This window comes from Schistocerca serialis, chromosome 12, assembly GCF_023864345.2.
Source record: "Schistocerca serialis cubense isolate TAMUIC-IGC-003099 chromosome 12, iqSchSeri2.2, whole genome shotgun sequence".
Classification (NCBI taxonomy): domain Eukaryota; kingdom Metazoa; phylum Arthropoda; class Insecta; order Orthoptera; family Acrididae; genus Schistocerca; species Schistocerca serialis.
In genome coordinates this window covers 31,429,491-31,456,273 of record NC_064649.1, presented here as the reverse complement: position 1 = coordinate 31,456,273, position 26,783 = coordinate 31,429,491, and the positions used below count along the sequence as shown (strand labels likewise).

General features: G+C 43.5%; 1 protein-coding gene across 1 annotated transcript in view; it reads right to left on the bottom strand.

The window, feature by feature from the left end:
• Positions 1-16,427: 16,427 nt before the first annotated feature.
• The window catches only part of LOC126428388 (uncharacterized), a 35,670-nt gene continuing 25,314 nt past the window's right edge, over positions 16,428-26,783 (bottom strand). The window contains exon 3 of the mRNA XM_050090313.1: positions 16,428-16,656. Coding sequence (XP_049946270.1) covers positions 16,428-16,656 — 229 coding nt within the window. The remainder of the gene's footprint in view (positions 16,657-26,783) is intronic.

Sequence of the window (26,783 nt, the reverse complement as noted above, 5' to 3'; positions counted from 1 at the left end):
TGAAACAAGGCTTAGTTAATTTGCAGTGTTTCGTCAATAACCCACAGTTGATTCAAATAAAATGATTTTTATTTTGTATGGGATTAGTGTTCCTTAACTACAAAATTAATAAAAAGTACGATACACACGAATCGCTTCTTAACTTGTGGCTAACAGAATTCAAAAATTGACAAAGTAGAATGTAAGGTACTGTAACAAAGAATTTTTTATTTTAGAGTGTAACCACATCCTCTATTCCGGCTTGCTGAAAGGCTGCCTGGATGTTTCCAGATGTAGAGGTGGATGGCTGTAGCTGCAGCGTATTCCACCCGCCCATCAACAGACAATTAACAGCATGCACTGTACCCCTTGCTCACCCCTCCGCCCTAGTCGAAGCAAGTTTGAGTCGAAGGAACGCACCAACTTTGAAGCCATGTTTACAAACACACTACAGAGACGTGAAATAGCTGTAGCGACGCCAGCGCTCCAAGTAGTTACATTTCACATTGCAGTGAACAGAACACGAACGAGTTTTATGATCAAATCTATGGCGATGCTCTATATTTGATCACATTTATTTGACGACGGACGTGATTTGACAAAGTTCTCTATTACAACATCAAATTTGTTTGACATTAATATTTGACGTATCAGCTTTGACAAAGAAATACGACAGTGTAATACCGGCCTAAGTTTTGTGCTAAGTATAGCGTCACCAGTGAAATAATAACAAAAGACTTAAAAAACAGTATTTATAAAGAAGAGATATTTAAAAATTGAAAAATATACATTTTCCTCATGTATCTGTATTATAATAATTTTTCTGTGTAAGTTTCGAGGGCAAAGAAATATAACAAAATGATCTAAATAGACGACAAGATTCGCTCTTTTGTTAATTTAATCGCCTTCACTTCTTCTCTTGCCTTGGTTGCGTGTAGACGGACATCTTGCGAGTGCTGGCAAATGTAAGCATATTTGTACTAATTAAGCAGATAATATATTCATTTAATATTATTGTGCACTTTTAATTTTAAGAGGTGATCCCGATTTCATGTCCACCTTCCCTGAATTAACCTGCATTCGAATAATTTACAGTGCAACAATCGCAGCGGCCGATGCAGCTAACGACGCCATTACGTGGCGATATTAACTTATAAAAATTAGCGGAAGCGAAAAACTCGCCCGCTTTTAACGTAATATACATTTTTCTCCACAGCCGCCCGACGTAGCTTTCAGATTCTTATTTTCAGTACAACAGCCGAGAGCCAGAGCCAGGACTCCGACTACAATGCAATGGTTAACGGAGGTAAGAAAAAATACTCTCGCGCGTGTGAGGGCCGCAATTGTAATTAGTAACTAAAGATTTTTTGCTTTAAAGTGAACTGACTAGCCGAGGAAATTAATATGAAAAGTTTATTCCATTGTTCAACTTATTTGCTCATGTTTTAGGATTCAGCGAGTCTAACGTTCATTAACGTAACAATTTCCACTGAAGATTAATATTGTTAAAAAAGAGAATTTCAAAAAAGCATTTAATTGTAAATCAAAATTGAATGAAATATCATTTTGATTAAGGCCCACCATGTAAGTCGGCAACAATCACCATTGCCAATCAATTTCTGTAGTAAATAATAGATTAAATTACGACGGACGCGAGAGAAGGTCGAGAAACTTACGGCGTTATAATAGAATCTGGAGTACTGTCGTTAGGAAGCCAGGATGATGAAAGGTTTACAGCCACTGGGAAAGTTGCAGGTAGTGTGAAGTTAAGCTGCCAGAGAAGGAGCAGAAAGCGAACTTCAGAAGGTGACAGAAGATGGACGCACCCCATGCTGGCCATCAAAGCAGTCATCGAAGGAGGAGGCACAGGATGGGTGGCTAGGCATGGCAGACAAACGACATGCGTAGCCGCTGAGCAGAACATCACGTCGCTATGACAGCGGTAGTTCGGAGAGTAGTCAGTGGCAGCTGAGTGAGAAGTGTACGATAAGCGCGTCATCTCAAGATTCGTGAACATTCCCTGCCCACGAGATCACAGGGTGTGTCCTTTTGTAATTTTTATGATTCCGTGCCTCAATTGGTAAATTCGAAACCCTTATAGGCTCGATTTGATGTCTGTCTGTCCAACTGTTACGAACGCTTTCCCTTAGAAGAGGGGAGACGTATAGTGTTCAAATTGATGTTACATTATGAGAAGAAACGTTAAGCCTCTAAGTCAATGGTCCCCCACCAGGGAGTAATTACCCCCTTAGGGGCAAAATGAAACTTTCTGTAGGGTAAAAACTAAACGATTTGTGTTAATTTTTGGCGTCGTACGGAGTTTCTTCCGCCTTCCTTACATCTAGGCCCTGTGAAACTTCCGTTCTCGGACGTCGCTAAATTCTTGGGTCTTATGTTTGACAGAAAGCTGTGCTAGTCCTCCCACGTTTCCTATCTTTCGGCTCGCTGTCTGCGATCCCTCAACACCCTCCGTGTCCTGAATGGTACCTCCTGGGGAGCGGACCGAGTGGTCCTTCCCCGCCTCTATCGCGCCTTAGTGCGCTCGAAATTGGACTATGGCAGCATAGTTTACTCCTCTGCTCGGCCGTCTATTCTTCGGCGTCTCGACTCTATCCACCGCCGTGGATTACGTTTAGTGTCTGGAGCTTTTTACACCAGCCCTGTGGAAAGCCTTTATGCCGAGACTGCTGAACCTCCGCTGTCCAATTGGCGAGCTGTCCTCCTGAGTCGTTATGCTAGCCATTTGTCTTCGATGCCTGCTAATCCAGCCCATGACATTTTTTTCGACGCCTCCTTGGATTTAGGGTATGCTGGCCGCCCTTCCTTCCTACTACCACCGGGAGTCCGCTTCCGTCAACTGCTCCATTCCCTTTCCTTCCACTTTTCTAAAACTTTCTTGACAACTTGGGGTGCAGCACTGCCTTGGCTCTGGCCCCGGATCTGCCTGCTCCGTGACCTTTGTCAGTTTCCCATGGATGGTACCCCTTCTCTTGTTTATCGTCGGACATTTGCTGCTCTCTGCGCACAAATGAAGGATGCCACATTTATTTACACTGATGGTTCAAAAAAATCGTTTGGTGTTGGGAGTGCCTATATTGTGGCGACACCCCAAATCGATTTCGGCTTCCCGACCAGTGTTCGGTTTATACTGCGGAGCTTTACGCAGTTCTCCAGTCTGTCCAATACATCCGCCGCCATCAGCGAATACAGTATGTTATCTGCTCAGACTCTCTCAGCTCTCTCCTCAGTCTCCAAGCTTTTATACCCTGTCCACCCTCTGGTCCACCGGATTCAGGACCGCCCCCACTTGCTCCACTTGGGGGGCGTCTCTGTGGCGTTCCTCTGGATCCCAGGACACGTTGGTATCTGTGGAAATGAGGCGGCCGATATAGCGGCCAAGGCTGCAGTCTCTCTTCTTCGGCCAGCTATTCGCACGATTCCCTTCGCCGATCTACGGGGTGTTTTATGTCGTCGTGTTGCGCTTTTATGGCACGCACATTGGTCGACACTTCCCAATAATAAATTACGGGACGTGAAAGCTCTTCCCTGTGCTTGGACCTCTTCCTCCCGACCTCGTCGTCGGGAGGAGGTAATTTTAACTAGACTCCGGATAGGGCACTTTTTTTTTAGCCATCGACATCTTTTAAGTGGCGATCCTCCCCCACTCTGTCCCCACTGCTCTCAGCTGTGGACGGTAAGACACCTTTTACTTGAGTGCCCCTATTTTACTCGGTTACGCGCCCGTCTACAGCTGTCGCCTGATATATCTTCCATTTTAGCAGATGACACGCGCTAAGCCGATCGCGTTCTCGAGTTCATTAGTGCCAGTGAGATGGCGTCAGTAATTTGAAGCTCTTTTTGGGGACAAACAACCCCCCTTCTATAGTGGTTTTTAAGCTTTCCTTCTGTTTTTGGTTTCCCCATTTTTTTGAGTTTTGCTCCCATTGCTGCTGGTTTCCAGTTTCGTTTTTTTAGCTTTTCCTAAGTCACAGACCGGGTGCTAATGACCGTAGTAGTTTTGCGCCCTAAAAACCATAACAAAAAAAGATTTGATTCTAAATTCCATTATAAATTATTTACAAAAGATCACTACTATTATAAAAGTTTTTAAAGACTCTGATACTGACTATATAAGTTATTTATAATTACTTTTTTTCAATTAGCTACGTTAATGCGGCGGAGCTGTCAAGTTCCAGCCATAGTCCACCCAATACACATATATGTTGTACCTTGTTTCGTACATCGCTTATGATAAAAGTGAGACATATACGTAACAAATGCTGAATATCTTTTAAAAAAATCTTCTGCAAGTTGTAGATACTACCTGCAGTAGTCCAGAAATTGCTTCATTACTCGCTTCGAGACAGATAAATGAATTAATCGACAGCACGACACAGCAGTAACTACATAAGGGCTACAATATTGCTGTACACAGTGTTATTGGCCGGCCGGGGTGGCCGAGCGGTTCTAGGCGTACAGTCTGGAACCGCGCTACCGCTACGGTCGCAGGTTCGAATCCTGCCTCGGGCATGGATGTGTGTGATGTCCTTAGGTTAGTTAGGTTTAAGTAGTTCTAGGGGACTGATGACCTCAGAAGATAAGTCCCATAGTGCTCAGAGCCATTTGAACAGTGTTATTGCTATTATTATTATCGTTATTTATTAGAGTGTTTAAACACGAAGCATTAACAGTTTGAAATCTTCCAAATTCTGCCAGTTCAGAAGCAAGGAGTGCATCAATCAAGTGATCTACGAATAGTAAGTACAGTGCACACATTTTAACTTGGTTCATTTTAAATGGGATTGCAGTGCGCAGGTCAAGCAAGTGCCGGAATGGAGAGGAGTAATGTAGGGGAAGTATGTCTTGTAACAAGTATCTGCCCTCACTGTGGACAGTTAAGTTTCTTATCTAAAAACTGCACTTGTGATGCACCATGAGTTTCTTCAACATTCATTCTAACACGTACACACACAAAATACCATTCATCTTTCATTGTTTTAAAAATAAAATTGATCCAAGAAAAGTCTTTCATTATGCAATTTAGTTAGGTGCTAAGGTTGGTGATAATGTGGGGGAGAGCAACAGATGGCGAAGGGAAAGGGGTGGGGGGAAGAGCGCGGGGAGCGGGGAGGGAGGCGGTACTAGCTAACTAACGTCTGCTTGCGCTCAGGGGTAATGGTCTAACAAAGATGAGAAACCGCTGCCCTAAATCAATGCAGCCAAAATATACGGTCGTTTATGTCAACTGTTTTGATACCCGGAAACTCCCCCATGTAATCACACAGAGTACTTCTCGTTGACCTAGAATCATGAATTTAGCAAGAAGACGTATTCACAATAAAGGTAAAGGGAAAAATCCGAAAATTCTTAAAATCTAAATACATCACAGAAAAATATCTTTTGGCTATTACATAGATACTTTGTAGTCGTAATCTGTAAAAAATTTCAGGAACTACGGTAGAGAGTTTGATTTGGATTTCTGTAATAGATAGGATGATTTGCAGGGGAAGTTTTTGTATAAAATTTGCATATATTCGTGCTAACTGGCTGAGTTACAGTGAGGTGAAAGTTTCCTACCGCTGTGAAACCGATGCCTCTGCCATCCAGCCGTGATAGGCATAACGCTGCCCAGCTACCGAGCTGTGGGTCTGTGCCTATGACAGGTTCAGCATCTGTAATGTTTCAAAGTAAAAGTAATGCTGGTGATTGGTGCAGCATTGCACTTCCATTATTTTGGATGAGGTTCCGATATCCCTAAATCTTAAACAAGGCTGCGATTCAGCAACTTCACAAATTTGAAGAGGTTAAAAAAAATCAGCCAACCAGTTGCAAACCAAAGCTTTATTTAGCTCTTGACGTGGCATGGACTCGACTAAAGTTGAAAGTAGTGCTGGAGGGAACTGACACCATGAATCCTGCAGGGCCGCCCATGAATCCGTAACACTACGAACAGGGTGGAGATCTCCTCTGAACAGCGCGTTGTAGGGCATCCCAGATATGCTCTAGAATGATCATGTCTTGAGAGTTTGGTGGTCAGTGGAAGCGTTTATTCTCACAAGAGTGTTTCTGGAGCCACTCTGTAGCAATTCTGCACGTGTGGGGTGTCGCATTGTGCTGCTGGAATTACCCAGGCCCTTCGAAATGCACAATGGTCATGGATGGAGGCAGGTGATCAGATAGGATACGCTTACATTCGTGTCACCTGTCAGAGTCGTATGCAGACGAATTAGGGGTCCCATATCACCTCAACTGTACACGAACCACACCATTACAGAGCCTCCACCAGCTTGAACAGTCCCTAGCTGACATGCAGGGTCCATGGATTCATGAGGTTGTCAACTTACCCCGTACACCTCCTTTCGCTCGATACAATCCGAAACGAGACTCGTCCGACCAGGGAACATGTTTTCAGTCATCAATAATCAAATGTCGGTGTTGACATACCCAGGCGAGGCGTAAAGCTTTGTGTCGTGCAGTCATCAACTGAACACGAGAAGACCTTTGGCTCCGAAAGCGCATATCGATGACATTCTGTTGAATGGTTCGCACATTGACACTTGTTGATGGCCCAGCCTTGAGATCAGCAGCAATTTGCGGAAGGGTTGCACTTCTGTCACGTTGAACGATTCTCTTCAATCGTAGTTGGTCCCGTTCTTGAAGGCTCTTTCTCCGGTCGCAGCGATGTTGGACATTTCATGTTTTACCTCATTCCTGACATTCGCGATACACTCGGCTGAGATTATCGTACGGTAAAATGCCCACTTCATCGCTACCTCGGTGATGCTGTGTCCCATCACTCGTGCGCCGACTGTAACGCCACGTTCAAAGTCAGTTAAATGTTGAAAACCTGCCATTGTAGTAGCAGTAATCGATCTAACAACTGCGCCAGACACTTGTTGTCTTATATATGCATTGCCGACCACAGCGCCATATTCTGCCTGTTTAGATATCTCTGTATTTGAATATGCATGTCTATACCAGTTTCTTTGGCGCTTCTGTGTGTTAATAATAAAAAATAAATTGTGAGGGCCACTCCTTCTGAATAAGATGGTTTTGCAAATATCGAAACCTACAACTACATCTACATCTATGTGATTACTCTGCTATTCACAATAAAGAGCCTGGCAGAGGGTTCAATGAACCACCTTCATGCTGTCTCTCTACCGTTCCACTCTAGAATGGCACACGGGAAAAACGAGTAATTAAATTTTTCCGTGCGAGCCCTGATTTCTCTTATTTTATTGTGATGATCATTTCTCCCTATGTAGGTCGGTGCCAGCAGAATGTTTCCGCAATCGGAGGGGAAAACTGGTGATTGAAATTTCATGAGAAGATCCCGTCGCAAAGAAAACCGCCTTTGTTTTAATGATTGCCACTCCAATTCACGTATCATGTCTGTGACACTATCTCCCCTATTTCGCGATAATACAAAACGAGTTGCCCTTCTTTGTACTTCTTCGATGTCATCCGTCAGTCCCACCTGATGCGGATCCCACACCGTACAGCAGAACTCCAGAATAGGGCGGACAAGCGTAGCGTAAGCAGTCTCTTTGGTAGACCTGTTGCACCTTCTAAGTGTTCTGCCAATGAATCTCAGTCTTTGATTTGCACTACCCACAACATTATCTATGTGATCGTTCCAATTTAGGTTATTTGTAATTGTAATCCCTAAGTATTTAGTTGAATTTACAGCCCTCAGATTTGTGTGAGTTATCGTGTAATCGAAATTTAGCTGATTTATTTTTGTACTCATGTGAATAACTTCGTACCTTTCTTTATTCAGGGTCAATTGCCACTTTTCGCACCATACAGATATCTAAATCATTTTGCAAGTCGTTTTGATCATCTAATGACTTTACAAGACGGTAAATGACAGCATCATCTGCAACCAATCCAAGACGGCTACTCAGATTGTCTCCTATGTCGTTCATATAGATCAGGAACAATAGAGGGCCTATAACACTTCTTTGGGGGACGCCGGATATTACTGCTGTTTTACTCGATGACTTTCCGTCTGTTGCTACGAACTGTGACCTTTCTGACAGGAAATCACGAATCCAGTCGCACAACTGAGGCGATACTCCGTAGGCACGCAGTTTCATTAGAAGACGCTTGTGAGGAATGGTGTCGAAAGCCTTCTGGAAATCCGAAAATATGGAATCAATTTGACATCCCCTGTCGATAGCACTTATTACTTCATGAGTATAAAGAGCTAGTTGTGTTTCACACGAACGATATTTTCTGAATCCGTGCTGACTATATGTCAATAAATCGTTTTCCTCGAGGTACTTCATAATGTTCGAATACAGTAGGTCAAAGGCTAAATAAACGTTTAGCTTGCAACAGATTGGCTGATTTTTTCAACATTTTCAAGTTTCGATATCCCACAAAATATCCGTTAAAGCGTTCCACAAAATATTTGGACATTTGTGTAACTGCAGTAGCCGTGTTCTCCTCTAGAGGCTTCTGTCAAATCTTACCAGTAATCGCAAGAAGGACCAGAGCAGACGAAGTTAACGCGTCTCCAAGTGCCTGTTAGCGTAGCTTATTAATATAGCTCCAAAATAAAGAAAATAAATGAAAAGTTACTATGGCAGATGCGACTTCGGCGCCACATTTTCCTGTTACGGTCATTTGCATCACAGATGATTGGTTCTGGAATTCCATTTCGCCCTGAAATTCCCTGTTGATGGATGGTTCAAATGGTTCTAACCAGTATGGGACTTAACATTTGACGTCATCAGTCCCCTAGAGTTAGAACTACTTAAAACTAACTGACCTAAGGAGATCACACACATCCATGCCCGAGGCAAGATTCGAGCCTGCGACCGTAGCGGCAGCGCGGTTCCGGACTGAAGCCCCCTAGAACCGCTCGGCCACAGCGGCCGGCCCTGTTGATGGAGCTGCCCTCGTGTTGTTTTGGAGTTCGCGAGGGCGACGTTTAAGTCTGCACTGACTTTTACAGATGTCATCTTCTCATTTTTCGTCACAATCATCTTCAATGACCGTGCGTCATAATCACTCAACTGAGGCTGCGGTCACAATGGCACTGATATCGGTGGATTCCACCGAGGACCGACATCGTCCGAAGACGGCCGATCTTTTCAAATCAGTACGCCACTACGTGCACGGTCTCAATGCAGCCGATGTCATCGCCCGAACGTACAGATTTCGGACTGCAATCGGTGAAATTCAGACCAGTTTTTTTTTCGGCCATAGTGGCCGATACTTGAGTATTGCTCATCAGTGTGGGATACGTAACAGGTCGGGTTGACAGAGGAGATAGAGACGATCCAAAGAAGAGCGGCGCGTTTAGTCACAGGGTTATTTGGTAAGCGTGATAGCGTTACGGAGATGTTTAGCAAACTCAAGTGGCAGAGTCTGCAAGAGAGGCGCTCTGCATCGCGGTGTAGCTTGCTGTCCAGGTTTCGAGAGGGTGCGTTTCTGGATGAGGTATCGAATATATTGCTTACCCCTACTTATACCTCCCGAGGAGATCACGAATGTAAAATTAGGGAGATTCGACCGCGCACGGAGGCTTTCCGGCAGTCGTTCTTCCCGCGAACCATACGCGACTGGAACAGGAAACGGAGGTAATGGCAGTGGCACGTAAAGTGCCCTCCGCCACACACCGTTGGGTGGCTTGCGGAGTATAAATGTAGATACGACACGAAATGTGGACGGTGGGAAAGTGATAAGTGTAGTCGAGTAGTTCGTGACATCCTGAGGGTGAAAAATATTATAATCGGGATACAGATATGGATCTACTGACTGAAATCTCCGCTTTACTGTAAACCACAAGTAGGTAAAATATTTATTGGAAATTTGGGGTGTACACTATAACCTCGAAAAATAATTTGTTCAAGTGACAAGGATGGTGTATCTTATGGTTAAAGTTACTGTAGTTGATCTTTTTTGGGTTGTGGTATGTGGGCAGTAGCTGTGTACTGTTCATGCTTACTGCCGTTTTTATCCCAGTAGGTTGGTTATTCTATTAAATGAAGTGGTTTGCAAATGTGGTGTACGTACGTATTTTCACTTTACAGAGCTTTAGGTGTTCAGAGTATCTTACTCCAGATTTCGTGTTTGTCTTATACAAGTATGCTGTATGACAGTCATTGAAGGTTAACCGACGTACGTCTGCACAACTTCAAACAAATTCAGCGAAACACATTTCCACTGCTTGCCTAGAGGTGTGATTTGAGCTCTATTAAAAAAACCGGTATTCACGTTTAATATGCAATGCTGGCTCAAGTAAAAGTGACACTCTGATATCTGGCATCTGTCGATTACGCCTTTCTTGTGATTAGGAAATGTACAGCTTCAAAGTTTTTGTGTGATACGTTGGATGTTATTTACCATGCCGTAAATACTAATTTAAAAGCTGATATTTTCATTGTTGCACCACAAATACTACGAAATTTTTAATTTATTCTATATCGAATTTGGAGCTGAGATTCATGCAAATTCCGTCAAAGACACTATAATACAGCTGATTTTCTGTATCAAAAGCTACTCTCAATTTGAAATCGTACTGCCACCAGAAATATTGTTACGTCATTTCTCAAATCCACTGGACAAGTGCTGAAAGAGGTGTAAAGTTTCCAGTACCAGAATCTGATTATCTGAATATATCCCACGCTAGTACTCCATTATCATACATCGTTTTCGCAACACAGTGGGCTGCTGTGAAACAGCAGATCTACCTTTCATTAATCAAATAATACTTTCTTACTCACATACAAATTTTATCGATTCATCATATAACAGAAACATGTACACGGTGACAATTATTGAACCATATGAAAAAAGACGTAAGTTAATTACAAACTACGGCGTGCACACACGTTATTCAATATCTAAAGTCACTACAGATATTCGAATCTAGGTCATGACACGTTAGATAAGCCTGCCCTCATTGGCGATTATGCGACGCGGACGAATAGCGAAATTCTGCACGACCTGCTGAAGTGTCGGAGCACTGATGCTGTCGATGACCTCCTGAATGTCTGTTTTCAGCTCAGCAATGGTTTTGGGGTTATTGCTGTACACCTTGTATTTAACATAGCCCCACGAAAAAAGAGTCGCATGTGATCAGATCCGGAGAATATTGCGGCCAATCGAGGCCCACGCCAGTGGCCTCTGGGTACTCCAGAGCCAGAATACGGTCCCCAAAGTGCACCTCCAGGACATCAGACACTCTCCTGCTTCGATGTGGTCGAGCTCTGTCTTGCATGAAACGTATCTTGTTGAAATCTCGGTCAGTTTGGATAATGGGAATTAAATCATCTTCCAAAACGTTCATGTACCTTTCGGTAGTCACCGTGCCATGGAGGGATATAGCAACAAAATGGCTCTGAGCACTATGGGACTTAACATCTTAGGTCATCAGTCCCCAAGACTTGGAACTACTTAAACCTAACTAACCTAAGGACATCACACACATCCATGCCCGAGGCAGGATTCGAACCTGCGACCGTAGCAGCAGCGCGGTTCCGGACTGAAGTGCCTAGAACCGCTCGGCCACAGCGGCCGGCGGGATATAGCACCGATTATTCCGTGACTGGACACTACGGACCACACAGTCACAAGTTCAGGGTTAGGAGACTTCTCGATCGCGAAATGCGATTTCTCAGTTCCCCAAACGCTCCAATTTTGCTTGCTGACGAACCCATCCAAATGAAAGTGGGCTTTGTCGGTAAACTAAACCATGCATGCGCACACTAATTCCCGCCATGCACCGCGGCCAACCGTGCAGTTTGAACGTCCTAACGCAAACCATTCAGAAGTTATGACGATTTATTTCATACAGTTCAATAAATGTCACTTGTACTTTCACTACCTGAATTAACCATTTGTGCTCATAAGCTCATTGGCAAAACCTTTGTACACCGAAGTTGCCACTGTAGCATAATAAAACACAATCTGGACAATTTGTTTTGGAGGGGCCCTTAGTGCAGTGTATCACTGAAACTACACACTTTCGTAATACGAGGTCTGGAACTTCAATAGTGGCAACTATTTATTCACAACCGATACAGAAGAGTCGCATGTTTGCTCCTGTTACTTTCCTTCAAAAAAATGGTTCAAATGGCTCTGAGCACTATGGGACTCAACAGCTGTGGTCATCAGTCCCCTAGAACTTAGAACTACTTAAACCTAACTAACCGAAGGACATCACACACATCCATGCCCGAGGCAGGATTCGAACCTGCGACCGCAGCAGTCGCGCGGTTCCCCTTCAAAAAGCAGTCACCAGCGTTGTGTAGAACCTGTTGCCAGCAATGTGGAAGTCATAGTATACCGTCAGCAGAGCCTATACAGTTGATGGTGCGAATAGTGTGGTCTACTACCTGTCGAATCTCTGGAACAGTTCTGAAGCGAATGCCACGGTGAAAGTGGTTCCTTCATCTTCTGAACCAAATCAAGCATCACTATGTGTTCCGCATGACTTGACGGCAATGCAGAAATGGATGCGTTACGACGCTGCTCAGACACTGGATGAGATTTGGGCCACATCGTACGAGTCAAAACTGAAACGCCAGTCCCGCGAATGGCGTCATTATGGATCGCCGCGAAAGTCGAAAGTGCGTCAGAGGCCCTGTATGGTGGAAGTTGTGGTGATTCTCGTGTACGACTGTGATGGTGTCATCCTAACGCATTACGTTCCTCCAAGGCAGACTGTTAATGCACAGTATTACTGTTCGTTTTTGGAGCATCACTTCCGACCAACTTTGCGAAAGAAGCGGCGACACTTTCTGCGCAAACCACCCATCATTTTGCACGACAATGGGCGGGCGCATACAGCTCAAGCTGTGGCTGCTCTGTTCGGTCTATGGGACTAGGAAGCACTGTACCATCTACCATACTCCCCGGACTCAAGTCCTCGTGACTTCAATTTGATTCCAAAGGTGAAAGAACGACTTCGTGGCATTCGCTTCACAACTGTTCCAGAGATTCGACAGGCAGTAGACCGCTCCATTCGCACCAACTTCCACATCGCTGGCAACGAGTTCTACACAACGCTGGTAATTATTTTGAAGGACAGTAACAGGTGCAAACATGTAACTCTTTTGTATCGGTTGTGAATAAATAGTTGCCACTATTTAAGTTCCGACACTCGTACATGGGTTATTCGTAACACATGCCTGATAATTCCAATAACAGAAGACAGTACTCGAAACGTTCTCTTCGATACAGATGTAGCCCATTCGGCGTCTGTTTAATAGCAAACGCAACACTGCAGCCCTCGTCTCCAAGCACAGACACATCGTTGTTTACACCCGACACTTGAGAGGTTAAAATTTAACCTAATTCATAAATAGAGTAGTATCCAACCTAACCTAACTTGTTCGGCCCCGCCGAAAACTGACGAATGAGACCGGACACACCGTGACCAAGCTGTCGTCGAATATTGCCGGTCGACCTCTGGAGACAGCGCTTTGCGACAATTCTCGGTGCCTCTGTGAATTCAGCCTTACAGTTTTGTCGGCGTTGTGTTTTAGCGGGTGATGTTTTTCTGCTTTCCCTGTATATGGTACGAGACTTCGATAAGGTGCCTCTTGAAACACCAAACACTTCACCCACGTTAGTTCCCGTAGCATTCACCATACGAAAACCACCAATTTGCCCCCATTCTAAGTAACTTAGGTCCGATATAATGCCCTCACAACTAACCACGACTGCCATTTGCAACTAACTGAGGACACTGCGCAAGTACCGTCAGCGGAGCCTGAAGCCTTAGCAACTGTATTTATGTTCAAGTATGTATCTCCGAGAGATTTCCATGTTTTTGTCCAAGCTCTGTACTTAAACTGCTGTGTTGTTAGGGAGGTAAGTTGGTAATTAGGTTCTACATCTACATTTATACTCCGCAAGCCACCCAACGGTGTGTGGCGGAGGGCACTTTACGTGCCACTGTCATTACCTCCCTTTCCTGTTCCAGTCGCGTATGGTTCGCGGGAAGACCGACAGCCGGAAAGCCTCCGTGCGCCGCTCTTCTTTGGATCTTCTCCATCTCCTCTGTCAACCCGACCTGGTACGGATCCCACACTGATGAGCAATACTCAAGTATAGGTCGAACGAGTGTTTTGTAAGCCACCTCCTTTGTTGAAGGACTACATTTTCTAAGGACTCTCCCAATGAATCTCAACCTGGCACCCACCTTACCAACAATTAATTTTATATGATCATTTCACTTCCAATCGTTCCGTACTCACACTCCCAGATATTTTACAGAAGTAACTGCTACCAGTGTTTGTTCCGCTATCATATAATCGTACAATAAAAGATCCTTCTTTCTATGTATTCGCAATACTTTACATTTGTCTATGTTAATGGTCAGTTGCCACTCCCTGCACCAAGTGCCTATCCGCTGCAGATCTTCCTGCATTTCGCTACAATTTTCTAATGCTGCAACTTCTCTGTATACTGCAGCATCATCCGCGAAAAGCCGTATGGAACTTCCGACAGTATCTACTAGGTCATTTATATATATTGTGAAAAACAATGGTCCCATAACACTCCCCTGTGGCACGCCAGAGGTTACTTTAACGTCTGTAGACGTCTCTCCATCGAGAACAACATGCCGTGTTCTCTTTGCTAAAAACTCTTCAATCCAGCCACACAGCTGGTCTGATATTCCGTGGGCTCTTACTTTATCAGGCGACAGTGCGGAACTGTATCGAACGCCTTCCGGAAGTCAAGGAAAATGGTATCTACCTGCGATCCTGTATCTAATATATTCTGAGTGTCATGAACAAATAAAGCGAGTTGGTTGCAATGGTTCAAATGGCTCTGAGCACTATGGGACTAAACTTCTAAGGTCATCAGTCCCCTAGAACTTAGAACTACTTAAACCTAACTAACCTAAGGACATGACACACATCCATGCCCGAGGCAGAATTCACACCTGTGACCGTAGCGGTCGCGCGGTTCCAGACTGGAGCGCCTAGAACCGCTCGGCCACCAAAGCGAGTTGGGTCTCACACGATCGCTGTTTCCGGAATCCATGTTGATTCCTACAGAGTAGATTCTGGGCTTCCAGAAATGACACGATACGCGAGCAGAAAACATGTTCTAAAATTCTACAACAGATCGATGTCAGAGATATAGGCCTATAGTTTTGCGCATCTGCTCGACGACCCTCCTTGAAAACTGAAACTACCTGTGCTCTTTTCCAATCATTTGGAACCTTCCTTTCCTCTAGAGACTTGTGGTACACGGCTGTTAGAAGGGGGCCAAGTTCTTTCGCGTACTCTGTGTAGAATTGAATTGGTATTCCGTCAGGTCTAGTGGACTTCCCTCTGTTGAGTGATTCCAGTTGCTTTTCTATTCCTTGGACACTTATTTTGATGTCAGCCATTTTTTTCGTTCGTGCGAGGATTTAGAGAAGGAACTGCAGTGCGGTCTTGCTCTGATCCCTTATCATTTAGCTACAATTTAGCAGGTCAGCAACTGGAAGCAGTTAATTCCATAAATTATCTGGGAGTACGCATTAGGAGTGGTTTAAAATGGAATGATAATATAAAGTTGATCGTCGGTAAAGCAGATGCCAGACTGAGATTCATTAGAAGAATCCTAAGGAAATGCAATCCGAAAACAAAGGAAGTAGGATACAGTACGCTTGTTCGTCCACTGCTTGAATACTGCTCACCTGTGTGGGATCCGTACCAGATAGGGTTGATAGAAGAGATAGAGAAGATCCAACGGAGAGCAGTGCGCTTCGTTACAGGATCATTTAGTAATCGCGAAAGCGTTACGGAGATGATAGATAAACTCCAGTGGAAGACTCTGCAACAGAGACGCTCAGTAGCTCGGTACGGGCTTTTGTTGAAGTTTCGAGAATATACCTTCACCGAGGAGTCAAGCAGTATATTGCTTCCTCCTGTGTATATCTCGCGATGAGACCATGAGGATAAGATCAGGGAGATTAGAGCCCACACAGAGGCATACCGACAATCCTCCTTTCCACGAACAATACGAGACTGGAATTAAAAGGAGAACCGATAGAGGTACTCAAGGTACCCTCGGCCACACACCGTCAGGTGGCTTGCGGAGTATGGATGTAGATGTAGATATGAAACAACTTTGGAAAAAGGTGTTTAGTATTTCAGCTTTACGCGTGTCATCCTCTGTTTCAATGCCATTATCATCTCAGAGTGTCTGGATATGCTGTTTCGATCCACTTACCGATTTAACGTAAGACCAGAACATCCTAGGATTTTCTGTCAAGTTGGCACATTGAATTTTAGTTTCGAATTCACTGAACGCTTCACGCATAGCCCTCATTATGCTAACTTGTTGTTGCATACTGGAAGTGTTTGGTCGTATCTTATGGCTAGGCAACAGACAGCTAACTCGACAGGCTAGTTTTCTATACTGCAGTATGTATTTTTGAATTTAGTCCGACCAGTCGCCGGATTAAGGCTGTGTTCCGGCCGCACTCTCTACCAGAGAGCGGCGTAGCGCCTGCACAGAGGACACGTGGGCTGCACGCGGAACCAGCGGCCCACGCACTTGTGGTGGAAGGCGTGGCCGCACCTCAGCACTGCACGGCGGCCGCCCCCGGCCGCCCCCGCCGCCTCCAGGCAGATGGCGCAGGGGCTCTCGGGACGCTGTCCAGCCGCCGGCTCCGCCCCCGTGCACTCTCCGGCCCTGTGTCTCCGGCCGCACCGCCTGCGACAAACCGTGTTGTCAGCAGCAGGCGGTCCCCGGCCGACAAGTGGACAGGCCTCACCACCACCACCTAAAGAGAATACCGCGGCCTTCTCGGTGTGACGTCACGCAGAGTGGGCCCAGAGCAACACAGACTCAAAGGAAGGCCTCGGCGGTTGTTCGTGACGTCACGTCAGCTAGGCACGGCGAACGCCAGGTCTGTTGCAGGCACACTCATAATGGTGGTGTCTCCCTCCCTGACACAGGAAAATGTGAAACTATTGGCGGTAGTTGACCGACACACATTGTTCTGAGAGGTTTCTGCAATCAATTAATTGTGCAATTCATTACACTTCTTAACAAATAGTGTACTCCTGAACTTAAATTTCCACCTGTTTTAAGGACTGACATACAAAAACAACTTCATGATCCAGCAGCAACAGAATTCGTGCTTCTTTACCTTATTTGTAAGTCTGAGGAAGTTACGTCTGTACTGGGTGGCTTTTACAAGAAACTGTGAACATATTGGTGCTCTTCTTTAGGTATCTTGGTTGACTATGGGGTGAGGAGCACTGAATGTTAATGAAATATCTTGCTACTGTATAAGTTGGGGGAGGGGGTGGGGGACAGAAGAAGAGGCAAAAGAGAGATACTTGTTTTATCAAATATATTTTTTATCTTATAAAGATTCTCCTTTCAGTTGCAAGAAGGGAATATTTATCTTTTCTAATGTGCATGTTTAAAAAAGTTTAAGCTCAGTAGTATTTTCGATGTATGAAGCTATTTTGTTTCCTGTTTAGAATTCCTTTCGTTGAAAACGACTGTAATCTAATGACTAGCAACAGTTGGACATTTACACATGCAAATTAGTTCACATTTCCAGTGACGATGTCAAACGAAAATAAACAAATAAATAAAAGAAACGAGTTCATTGTAAGGGGGTTGGGGTAAGTTTCGATAACAAAATGGATCAAGTAAATATAGTTACTTGAATGTAAAATTTCCGAAGCTTGCAATGGGACAAAGCGTCTTCTCATATTGATCTTTCGTTTGTTTCGATAGGATTCAGTAATGCAGAACTATGATCTTCATTTGTAGCTTTACGATAGTAAGAAAATCTTTCATCTAAATAAAACTGCAGAATGCAAAACAATGCCAAACATTTTGTCCATAAATAAGAGATCTATAGTGATAAGCACGCCCAGGCGTTTCTGCCTGCAACAGACCTGGCGTTCGCCGTGCCTAGCTAACGTGACGTCAGCAACAAGCGCCGACGCCTTCCTTTGAGTCGGTGTTGGCCAGAGCCCACGAGAAAGACAGGACACGGGGCGTACGTCATGGCATGTGACACTGTAGGTCTTCTGAGTGCGGGCTGGGGGGAGCCACTAACTACACCGACGGAAGAAATCGCAACAAGAAATAATTAATGCAGACTAACGGAATTTTTCGAGAAGAATATAATAATCCCAATCCCAAAGAAAGCAGGTGTTGACAGATGTGAAAATTACCGAACTATCAGTTTAATAAGCCACGGCTGCAAAATACTGACACGAATTCTTTACAGACGAATGGAAAAACTGGTAGAAGCCCTTCCTCGGGGAAGTTTTTTTTTTTCTTTGGTTTTAGGGCGCACAACTACAGTGGTCATTAGCGCTCAGACAGAGTTAGGAATCCACTACGAGGCACGAGGTTAAAACAGCAACTAAAAAGGACAACACTATAAAAGGCACATTAACAGGCGAGGGATTAAAAGAAAACAGCATAACCAAATGTACTTAGGTTTGTCAAGTGGATAAAACGAAGAACGCGAGCAGCTGCTACTGGGTCATCCGCTAAAATTTCATCCAGAGTACATGGCAGGCCAAGATCAATGCGCAGTGTGTTATAATTCGGACAGGACGTTAAAATGTGGCGGACCGTCAGCAATTGCCCACATGGGCAGAACGGCGCCGGCACAGCCGTCAGCAGATGGCGATGGCTGAACCGGCAGTGTCCAATTCGTAATCGGGCCAAAACGACTTCCTCCCGCCGAGAAGGGCGTGAAGAGGCTGTCCGAGCCATGGGAAGAGGTTTCAAGGCCCGAAGCTTGTTTTCAGTAAGTGTAGCCCAATCGGCATGCCACAGCGACAAAATGCGCTTACAAATGACCCTGCTAAAATCAGATGAAGGCACACAACAAGAAGCTGTCCGAGGCTGGAATACCGCAGCCTTGGCTGCGGCATCTGCACTTTCGTTCCCAGGGATACCGACATGGCCAGGAACCGACATAAAGGTAACCGGAGAACCGTCGTCCACCAGCTGCTGAAGAGAGCGTTGAATCCGGTACACGAAAGGGTGACCCGGATACGGATCACTGAGGCTCGGGATGGCGCTCAGGGAATCGGAGCAGATGACATAAGCAGAATGTCGGTGGCGGCGGATGTAATCAACAGCCTGGTAGAAGGCAAATAGCTCAGCTGTGAAGACAGAACAATGGCCATCGAGCCGGTATTTGAAACTGTGTGCCCCGACAATAAAAGAACAGCCGACACTGTCATTGGTCTTAGAGCCATCTGTATAAATGAAGATCGTATTAGATGAGTTTGGATTCCGTAGAAATGTTGGAACACGTGAGGCAGTACTGACCCTATGACTTATCTTAGAAAATAGATTAAGGAAAGGCAAACTTACGTATCTAGCATTTGTAGACTTAGAGAAAGCATTTGACAATATTGACTGGAATACTCTCTTTCAAATTCTGAAGGTGGTAGGGGTACAATAAAGGTAGCGAAAGGCTATTTACAATTTGTACAGAAAAATTCGGAGTAGGAATTAAAACCCATGGAGAAGAAATAAAAACTTTGTGGTTCGCCGATGACATTGTAATTCTGTCAGAGACAGCAAAGGACTTGGAAGAGCAGCTGAACGGTATGGACAGTGTCTTGAAAGGAGGATATAAGATGAACATCAAGAAAAGCAAAACGAGGATAATGGAATGTAGTCGAATTAAGTCGGGTGATGCTGACGGAGTTAGATTAGGAAATGAGACGCTTAAAGTAGTAAATGAGTTTTGCTATTTGGGGAGCAAAATAACTGATGATGGTCACAGTAGAGAGGATATAAAATGTAGACTGGCAATGGCAAGGAATGCGTTTCTGAAGAAGAGAAATTTGTTAACATCGAGTATAGATTTAAGTGTCAGGAAGTCGTTTCTGAAAGTATTTGTATGGAATGTAGCCAAGTATGGAAGTGAAACATGGACGATAAATAGTTTAGACAAGAAGAGAATAGAAGCTTTCGAAATGTGGTGCTACAGAAGAATGCTGAAGATTAGATGGGTAGATCACGTAACTAATGAGGAGGTATTGAATAGGATTGGGGAAAAAAGGAGTTTGTGGCACAAATTGACTAGATGAAGGGATCGGTTGGTAGGACATATTCTGTGGCATCAAGGCAGCGTGGAGGGTAAAAATCGTATAGGGAGACCAAGAGATGAATACACTAAACAGATTCAGAAGGATGTAGGTTGCAGTAGGTACTGGGAGATGAAGAAGCTTGCACAGGATAGAGTAGCATGGAGGGCTGCATCAAACCAGTCTCTGGACTGAAGCGCACAACAACAACAATGGAATTTTGGGAATACATTTCTCTATGTAGCATATTTAAGTGATTAACATTGCAGTGTCACAGGTTAACATAAGCGCGAGATAAGCCACTGCAAATGTGAAATGCTGTTAGATGCATACATTGTGTTCTACATGTCTCAGATGTCACTCTGTGGAATGGGCTTCCACGCGTGTTGCACTTGCTGGGTCAACACAGGAGCAGTCAACGCTGTTTGCGGGTGACGCTAGACTTGTTATCCAATAATCTCCCATATGAGCTCGGCTGAACACAGATCTGGTGAACTAGCAGGCCAAAGCTACATATCGACACACTGCAGAGATTATTGGGTTACAACAGCTATATGTGGACGAGCGTTATCCTGTTGGAAAACACGCCCTCGAATGCTGTTGATGAACAGATCGAATCACGAGACTGATGTACAAGCTTGCAGTCCAGGTACACGGGATAACGACGACTGTGGCCCCACTATCATACGAAATTGCACCCCAGACCATAACTCCTGGTGTAGGTCAGAGTGAGATTTTCACTCTGCAGCGGAGTATGCGCTGATACGAAACTTCCTGGCAGATTAAAACTGTGTGCCGGACCGAGACTCGAACTCGGGACCTTTGCCTTTCGCCGGCAAGTGCTCTACCAACTGAGCTACCCGAGCACGACTCACGCCCCGTCCTCACAGCTTTACTTCTGCCAGTACCTCGTCTCCTACCTTCCAAACTTTACAGAAGCTCTCCTGCGAACCTTGCAGAACTAACACTCCTGAAAGAAAGGATATTGCGGAGACATGGCTTAGCCACAGCCTTGGGGATGTTTCCAGAATGAGTTTTAATATGCCAGGAAGTTTCATATCCGCTGCAGGTGCATCGTGAAGTACTCATCATTTCGTTAATGGTTATAGATAACTAATGTGTAGAAAGAAACTCCTCTGCTAAGTTTCATTGTATCGGTTTACAGTAACATAGAGAAGAAATTTCGTGTTTTTCATATGAGCAAATTCTGTTTTCACTAGCTGTCGATGACTCTTGAAACAAGAGTACTCGTTTGAAATAATAAAATAAAATAAAATAAAATCTGTAGCTTCAACTATGTTGTTGTTACTGTTGTTGTTGTTGTTGTTGTTGTTGTTGTGGTCTTCAGTCCAGAGACTGGTCTGATGCAGCCCTCCATGCTACTCTATCCTGTGCAAGCTTCCTCATCTCCAAGTAACTATTGCAACCTACATCCTTCTGAATCTGCTTAGTGTATTCATCTCTTGGTGCCCGTATACGATTTTTACCATCCACGCTGCCCTCCAATACTAAATTGGTGATCCCTTGATGCCTCCTCAGAACATGTCTACCAACCGATCCCCTCTTCTAGTCAAGTTGTGCCACAAACTCCTCATTTTCCCAATCCTATTCAATACCTCCTCATTAGTTACGTGATCTACCCATCTAATCTTCAGCATTCTTCTGTGGCACCACACTTCGAAAGCTTCTATTCTTTTCTTGTCTAAACTATTTATCGTCCATGTTTCACTTCCATACATGGCTACGTTCCATACAAATACTTTCAGAAACGACTTCCTGACACTTAAATCTATACTCGATGCTAACAAATTCCTCTTCATCAGAAACGCTTTCCTTGCCATTGCCAGTCTACATTTTATATCCTCTCTACTGTGACCATCATCAGTTATTTTGCTTCCCAAATAGCAAAACTCATTTACTACTTTAGGCGTCTCATTTGCTAACCTAATTCCCTCAGCATCACCCGACTTAATTCGACTACATTCCATTATCTTCGTTTTGCTTTTGTTGATCTTTATCTTATATCCTCCTTTCAAGACACTGTCCATTCCGTTCAACTGCTCTTCCAGGTCATTTGCTCTCTTTGACAGAATTACAATGTCATCGGCGAACCTCAAAGTTTTTATTTCTTGTCCATGGATTTTAATTCCTACTCCGAATTTTTCTTTTGTTTCCTTTGCTGCTTGCTTAATATGCAGATTGAATAACATCTGGGAGAGGCTACAACCCTGTCTCACTCCCTTCCCAACCACTGCATCCCTTTCATGCTCCTCGACTTTTATAACTGCCACCTGGTTTCAGTACAAATTGTAAATAGCCTTTCGCTCCCTTCAGAATTTTAAAGAGAGTATTCCAATCAACATTGTCAAAAGCCTTTTCTAAATCTACAAATGCTAGAAACAGAGGTTTGCCTTTCCTTAATCTATCTTCTAAGATAAGTCATAGGGTCAGTATTGCCTCACGTGTTCCAACACTTCTACGGACTTCCGCTATGTAGCCGTAGATAAAGTTCTGTATGTTAACCACTTGGTAAGATACTCTTCTCTTTGCTTGCTATCACTAGCCAAAATCCCATTTCTATATCTCGATTGATTTACTAGACATGAGGTATGTCACGTATATTTCATTCCCAGGTGCATGCAGTCGGCAGTGAACCTGGTACATAAAATCCATTTTCTCGAGACTGGAGGCAGATGTTGATCCTATACCAAATTTTAAGAAAAGTGGTCTAACATGCACTAAACGTAGATTCATAGTGACCCCTATTTTTCGTTGCAATGTTTACGAATTTGTTACTTATATGTGAAATATGACTGTAACTATGTCCATTAACGAAATGGTGGGCACTTCACCATGAAGCTGTCATATAAAGTTACAAGTAACGTAGAAATTCAATTTTTTTACCAAATAGATACCGTAAAACTGTTTAGAAGGATTACAGGGCGTGCGCCTTGATTCTGTCAGTGCAGCATTTTGCCAAGCCTGACCCACTCAGTGTCACGTCACACCAGGAGTGCCACAGCATTCTCTTTAGGTACTGTAGAAATATGTACCATCAGCCCTTATTTTTGGGAATTTTATTTGGTGTAGTTATTTCAACGCCTCAGTTGTGTCTTCTTCATGCCCCAATACTTCGAACGCTCGGAGTATTCCTGCCGTATGTCTACATAATACAAGAAGCACAGGAGACAATGGACTCGCTAGAACTCTTTCAAACAGTTTGTTGTTATCGTTTTAGGGAGCAAAACTGTTACAGTCATAAGCGCCCATTCTGTGGTTTAGGGAAGGGTAAGAAACTGAATGTTAAATCAGCAGCAATGGGAGCGAAACTCAAGAAGGAGGGCATCTAAAATCGGAAGGAAATCGTAGAGAAGTACTATTTAATTGGGGTTGTATTCCCCAAAAAAGAGCTTCAAATGACCGATGTCATCTCACTGACGCTGATGAACTCAAGGACGCGATCGGCTGGGCGCGTGTCATCTCCCCTTCGCACGTGTAACAGCAACCACGTGTACACGTGTACGAATGTACGCATGTGAGTGGAATACTCCAGAAGTTCTATGTGTTGGGGCCTCAAGATGCAACTGAGATGCGTTGAGACTATTATTCTAAATAAAGTTTCCAAAAATAATGGCTAATGATATACAGGGTGATTCAAAAAGAATACCACAACTTTAGGAAGTTAAAACTCTGCAACGACAAAAGGCAGAGCTAAGCACTATCTGTCCGCGAATTAAAGGAGCTATAAAGTTTCATTTAGTTGTACATTTGTTCGCTTGAGGCGCTGTTGACTAGGCGTCAGCGTCAGTTGATGCTAAGATGGCGACCGCTCAACAGAAAGCTTTTTGTGTTATTGAGTACGGCAGAAGTGAATCGACGACAGTTGTTCAGCGTGCATTTCGAACGAAGTATGGTGTTAAACCTCCTGATAGGTGGTGTATTAAACGTTGGTATAAACAGTTTACAGAGAATGGGTGTTTGTGCAAAGGGAAAAGTTCTGGACGGCCGAGAACGAGTGATGAAAATGTAGCACGCATCCAGCAAGCATTTGTTCGCAGCCCAGGAATTGGCTGTTCCCTCAGCTCGAACAAGAAGCACAACAATTCATATTTCAGCAGGATGGAGCGCCACCACATTGGCACTTATCTGTCCGTAACTACCTGAACGTCAACTACCCGAGGCGATGGATCGGCCGCCAGGCAGCCCGTGACAGAGCACTTCATCACTGGCCTCCAAGACGCCCTGATCTTACCCCCTGCGATTTTTTCTTATGGGGTTATGTTAAGGATATGGTGTTTCGGCCACCTCTCCCAGCCACCATTGATGATTTGAAACCAGAAATAACAGCAGCTATACAAACTGTTACGCCTGATATGCTACAGAGAGTGTGGAACGAGTTGGAGTATCGGGTTGATATTGCTCGAGTGTCTGGAGGGGGCCATATTGAACATCTCTGAACTTGTTTTTGAGTGAAAAAAAACCTTTTTAAATACTCTTTGTAATGATGTATAACAGAAGGTTATATTATGTTTCTTTCATTAAATACACATTTTTAAAGTTGTGGTATTCTTTTTGAATCGCCCTGTATATGTCTATAATAGTTTGATGGCCGCTCTTCTTCACTCTCTAATTTGTTTCATGGAATTATGATTTATCTTTATGTGGTGGTGTGCCCACCGACTGGCTCTTTCCATCTTCACACTTCCTCTTCAAAAGTATCCGGACACCTGCAGTTATTGTGTAGAACTTTATTTAGCCCACTACCAGTCTCGTTTATATGTTAAGCCACTGTCAATGTAAACCAATTGCTTGAATAAATATAATAATAAAAGACTTATTTAGATTTAGAAATTTAAACAAATTCGCTGCATTTGGCGAAATTCGAAACTAGGACTTTCTACGCGATAGGTTTATGCACTAAGCACTGCACTACACCACTAAAAACTGCGAAAACTTGTTATATTTACGTCTCTGATGCACCTGTAGCAACAACTTCATGTAATGTTGTGTGAAGCATGTCTGACGTAAGCCGATCTCTCAGATTATAATAACCGTATAGTATATGTGACGCTCAATCGCATCTTGTGAAGAAGTATCCAGCATTGTTTGAGTAGTGCTGTGTATGAAACTCGTTTATTTCGTTGGAATCGTTGTGTGTATCCGCATGTGTGTGTGTGTGTGTGTGTGTGTTTGTGTGTGTGTGTGTGTGTGTGTGTGAGAGAGAGAGAGAGAGAGAGAGAGAGAGAGAGAGTAAGTGATGAAATCTCTATACAAAAAAGGCTATGTCCTGACGGACTAGTTCATCATAGCCCAGGCCAAACTACTAAGGACAGAAACTTGAGATTTTGACGCTTGCACCTTACAGTGCTGGCGCCATTTAAGAAGGGGTTTTTCGAAATTTCAACCCTTAGGGAGTGAAAAAGGAGGTGAGAGGTTCTTTTGAAAAATGCCCCTATTAAGGGAGTTTTGAAGCTAGACCTCCGAAAATTGGTATTTGGTTAATTGGTTAGCAATAAAGAAATTAAACCTATGGGGATGAAATCGGAGCTGGAAGTTGTTTTTGAAACTATATCGTCATTAAAGAACTACTAAAATATTTTTAAAGCTACTTCTATGAACACTGGTATTCAACTTCCCGGTTGCAAATAAAAATATACATGCTTGATGATTTTGGAAGCTGAATCCTAAGGGCGTGAAATAGCGGATGAGATTTCTTGTGAAAATATTTTATTATGAAAGTATTTTTAAAACTAAATCTATGAAAAATTAAATTTAGCTTCTCAGTTACAAATTAAAAAATGTGTGTTTCACTGTATATGGAAATTCAACCCCTTTGGGGATGAAAGTTGTTATGGAAATATTTCATTGTGCAGGAATTTTGGAGCTAAATCTATGAAAATTTGTATTACTCTTCTCTGTTAGAAATAAAACATACACATGTCACTGTTTCAACCCCTCTGGGGTCGAAATAGGTGGTGAAACGTTTTATGAAAATATTTCAGTAGAAAAGCACAGAAAACTTTTGTTTGACTCCTCGTTTAGAGGTGAAAAATTACGTGTTTCACTGTTTTTGGATCAGACTGATTCACTGACCCATAGGCGCCTGGCCCCAACCCCATGGGAAAGAAACTTGAAATTTGGAGAAGAGTTGACCCTATATTGTAGGCATCGCGTAAGAAGGGATTGTTGGACATTCTACTCCTAAGGCGGTGAAATAAGGGATGAAAGGTTTTTGAATGTATGTCGCTATTAAGGGAATATTGAAGGTACAACTACGAAAACTGGAATTTGGTTTCGCAGTCAGAAAATAAAATATACATGTTTCAGAATTTTTGGAAATTCAGATACTAAGAGAGTAAAATAGTGGATGAAACTTTTTTTGAAAATAAATAATTACTAAAGAAGATTTTGAAGGCTACATATATGACAATTGGTATTTGACTTCTCAGTCTGAAATTTAAAAAAAAATTGTGTGTTTCAATGTATATGGAAATTCAACACCTAAGGGAGTGCAATAGCGGATTAAACTTTTTAAGAAAATATTTCATTACATTAAAAAATTTTAAAGACAAATCGATGAAAATTAGTATTTCATTTCTCGGTTAGGTATAAAGAAATATTTGTTGCGGGATGAAAGTTGCTGCAGAAATATCTCCACGAGAACTCAAAAGGCATGATTAACAAAAGCTTCGGACTCCAGCTACCAGAACCGCTTCCGTGTTGGAAGTACCTTTTGAAGGACCATGCTTATATGGC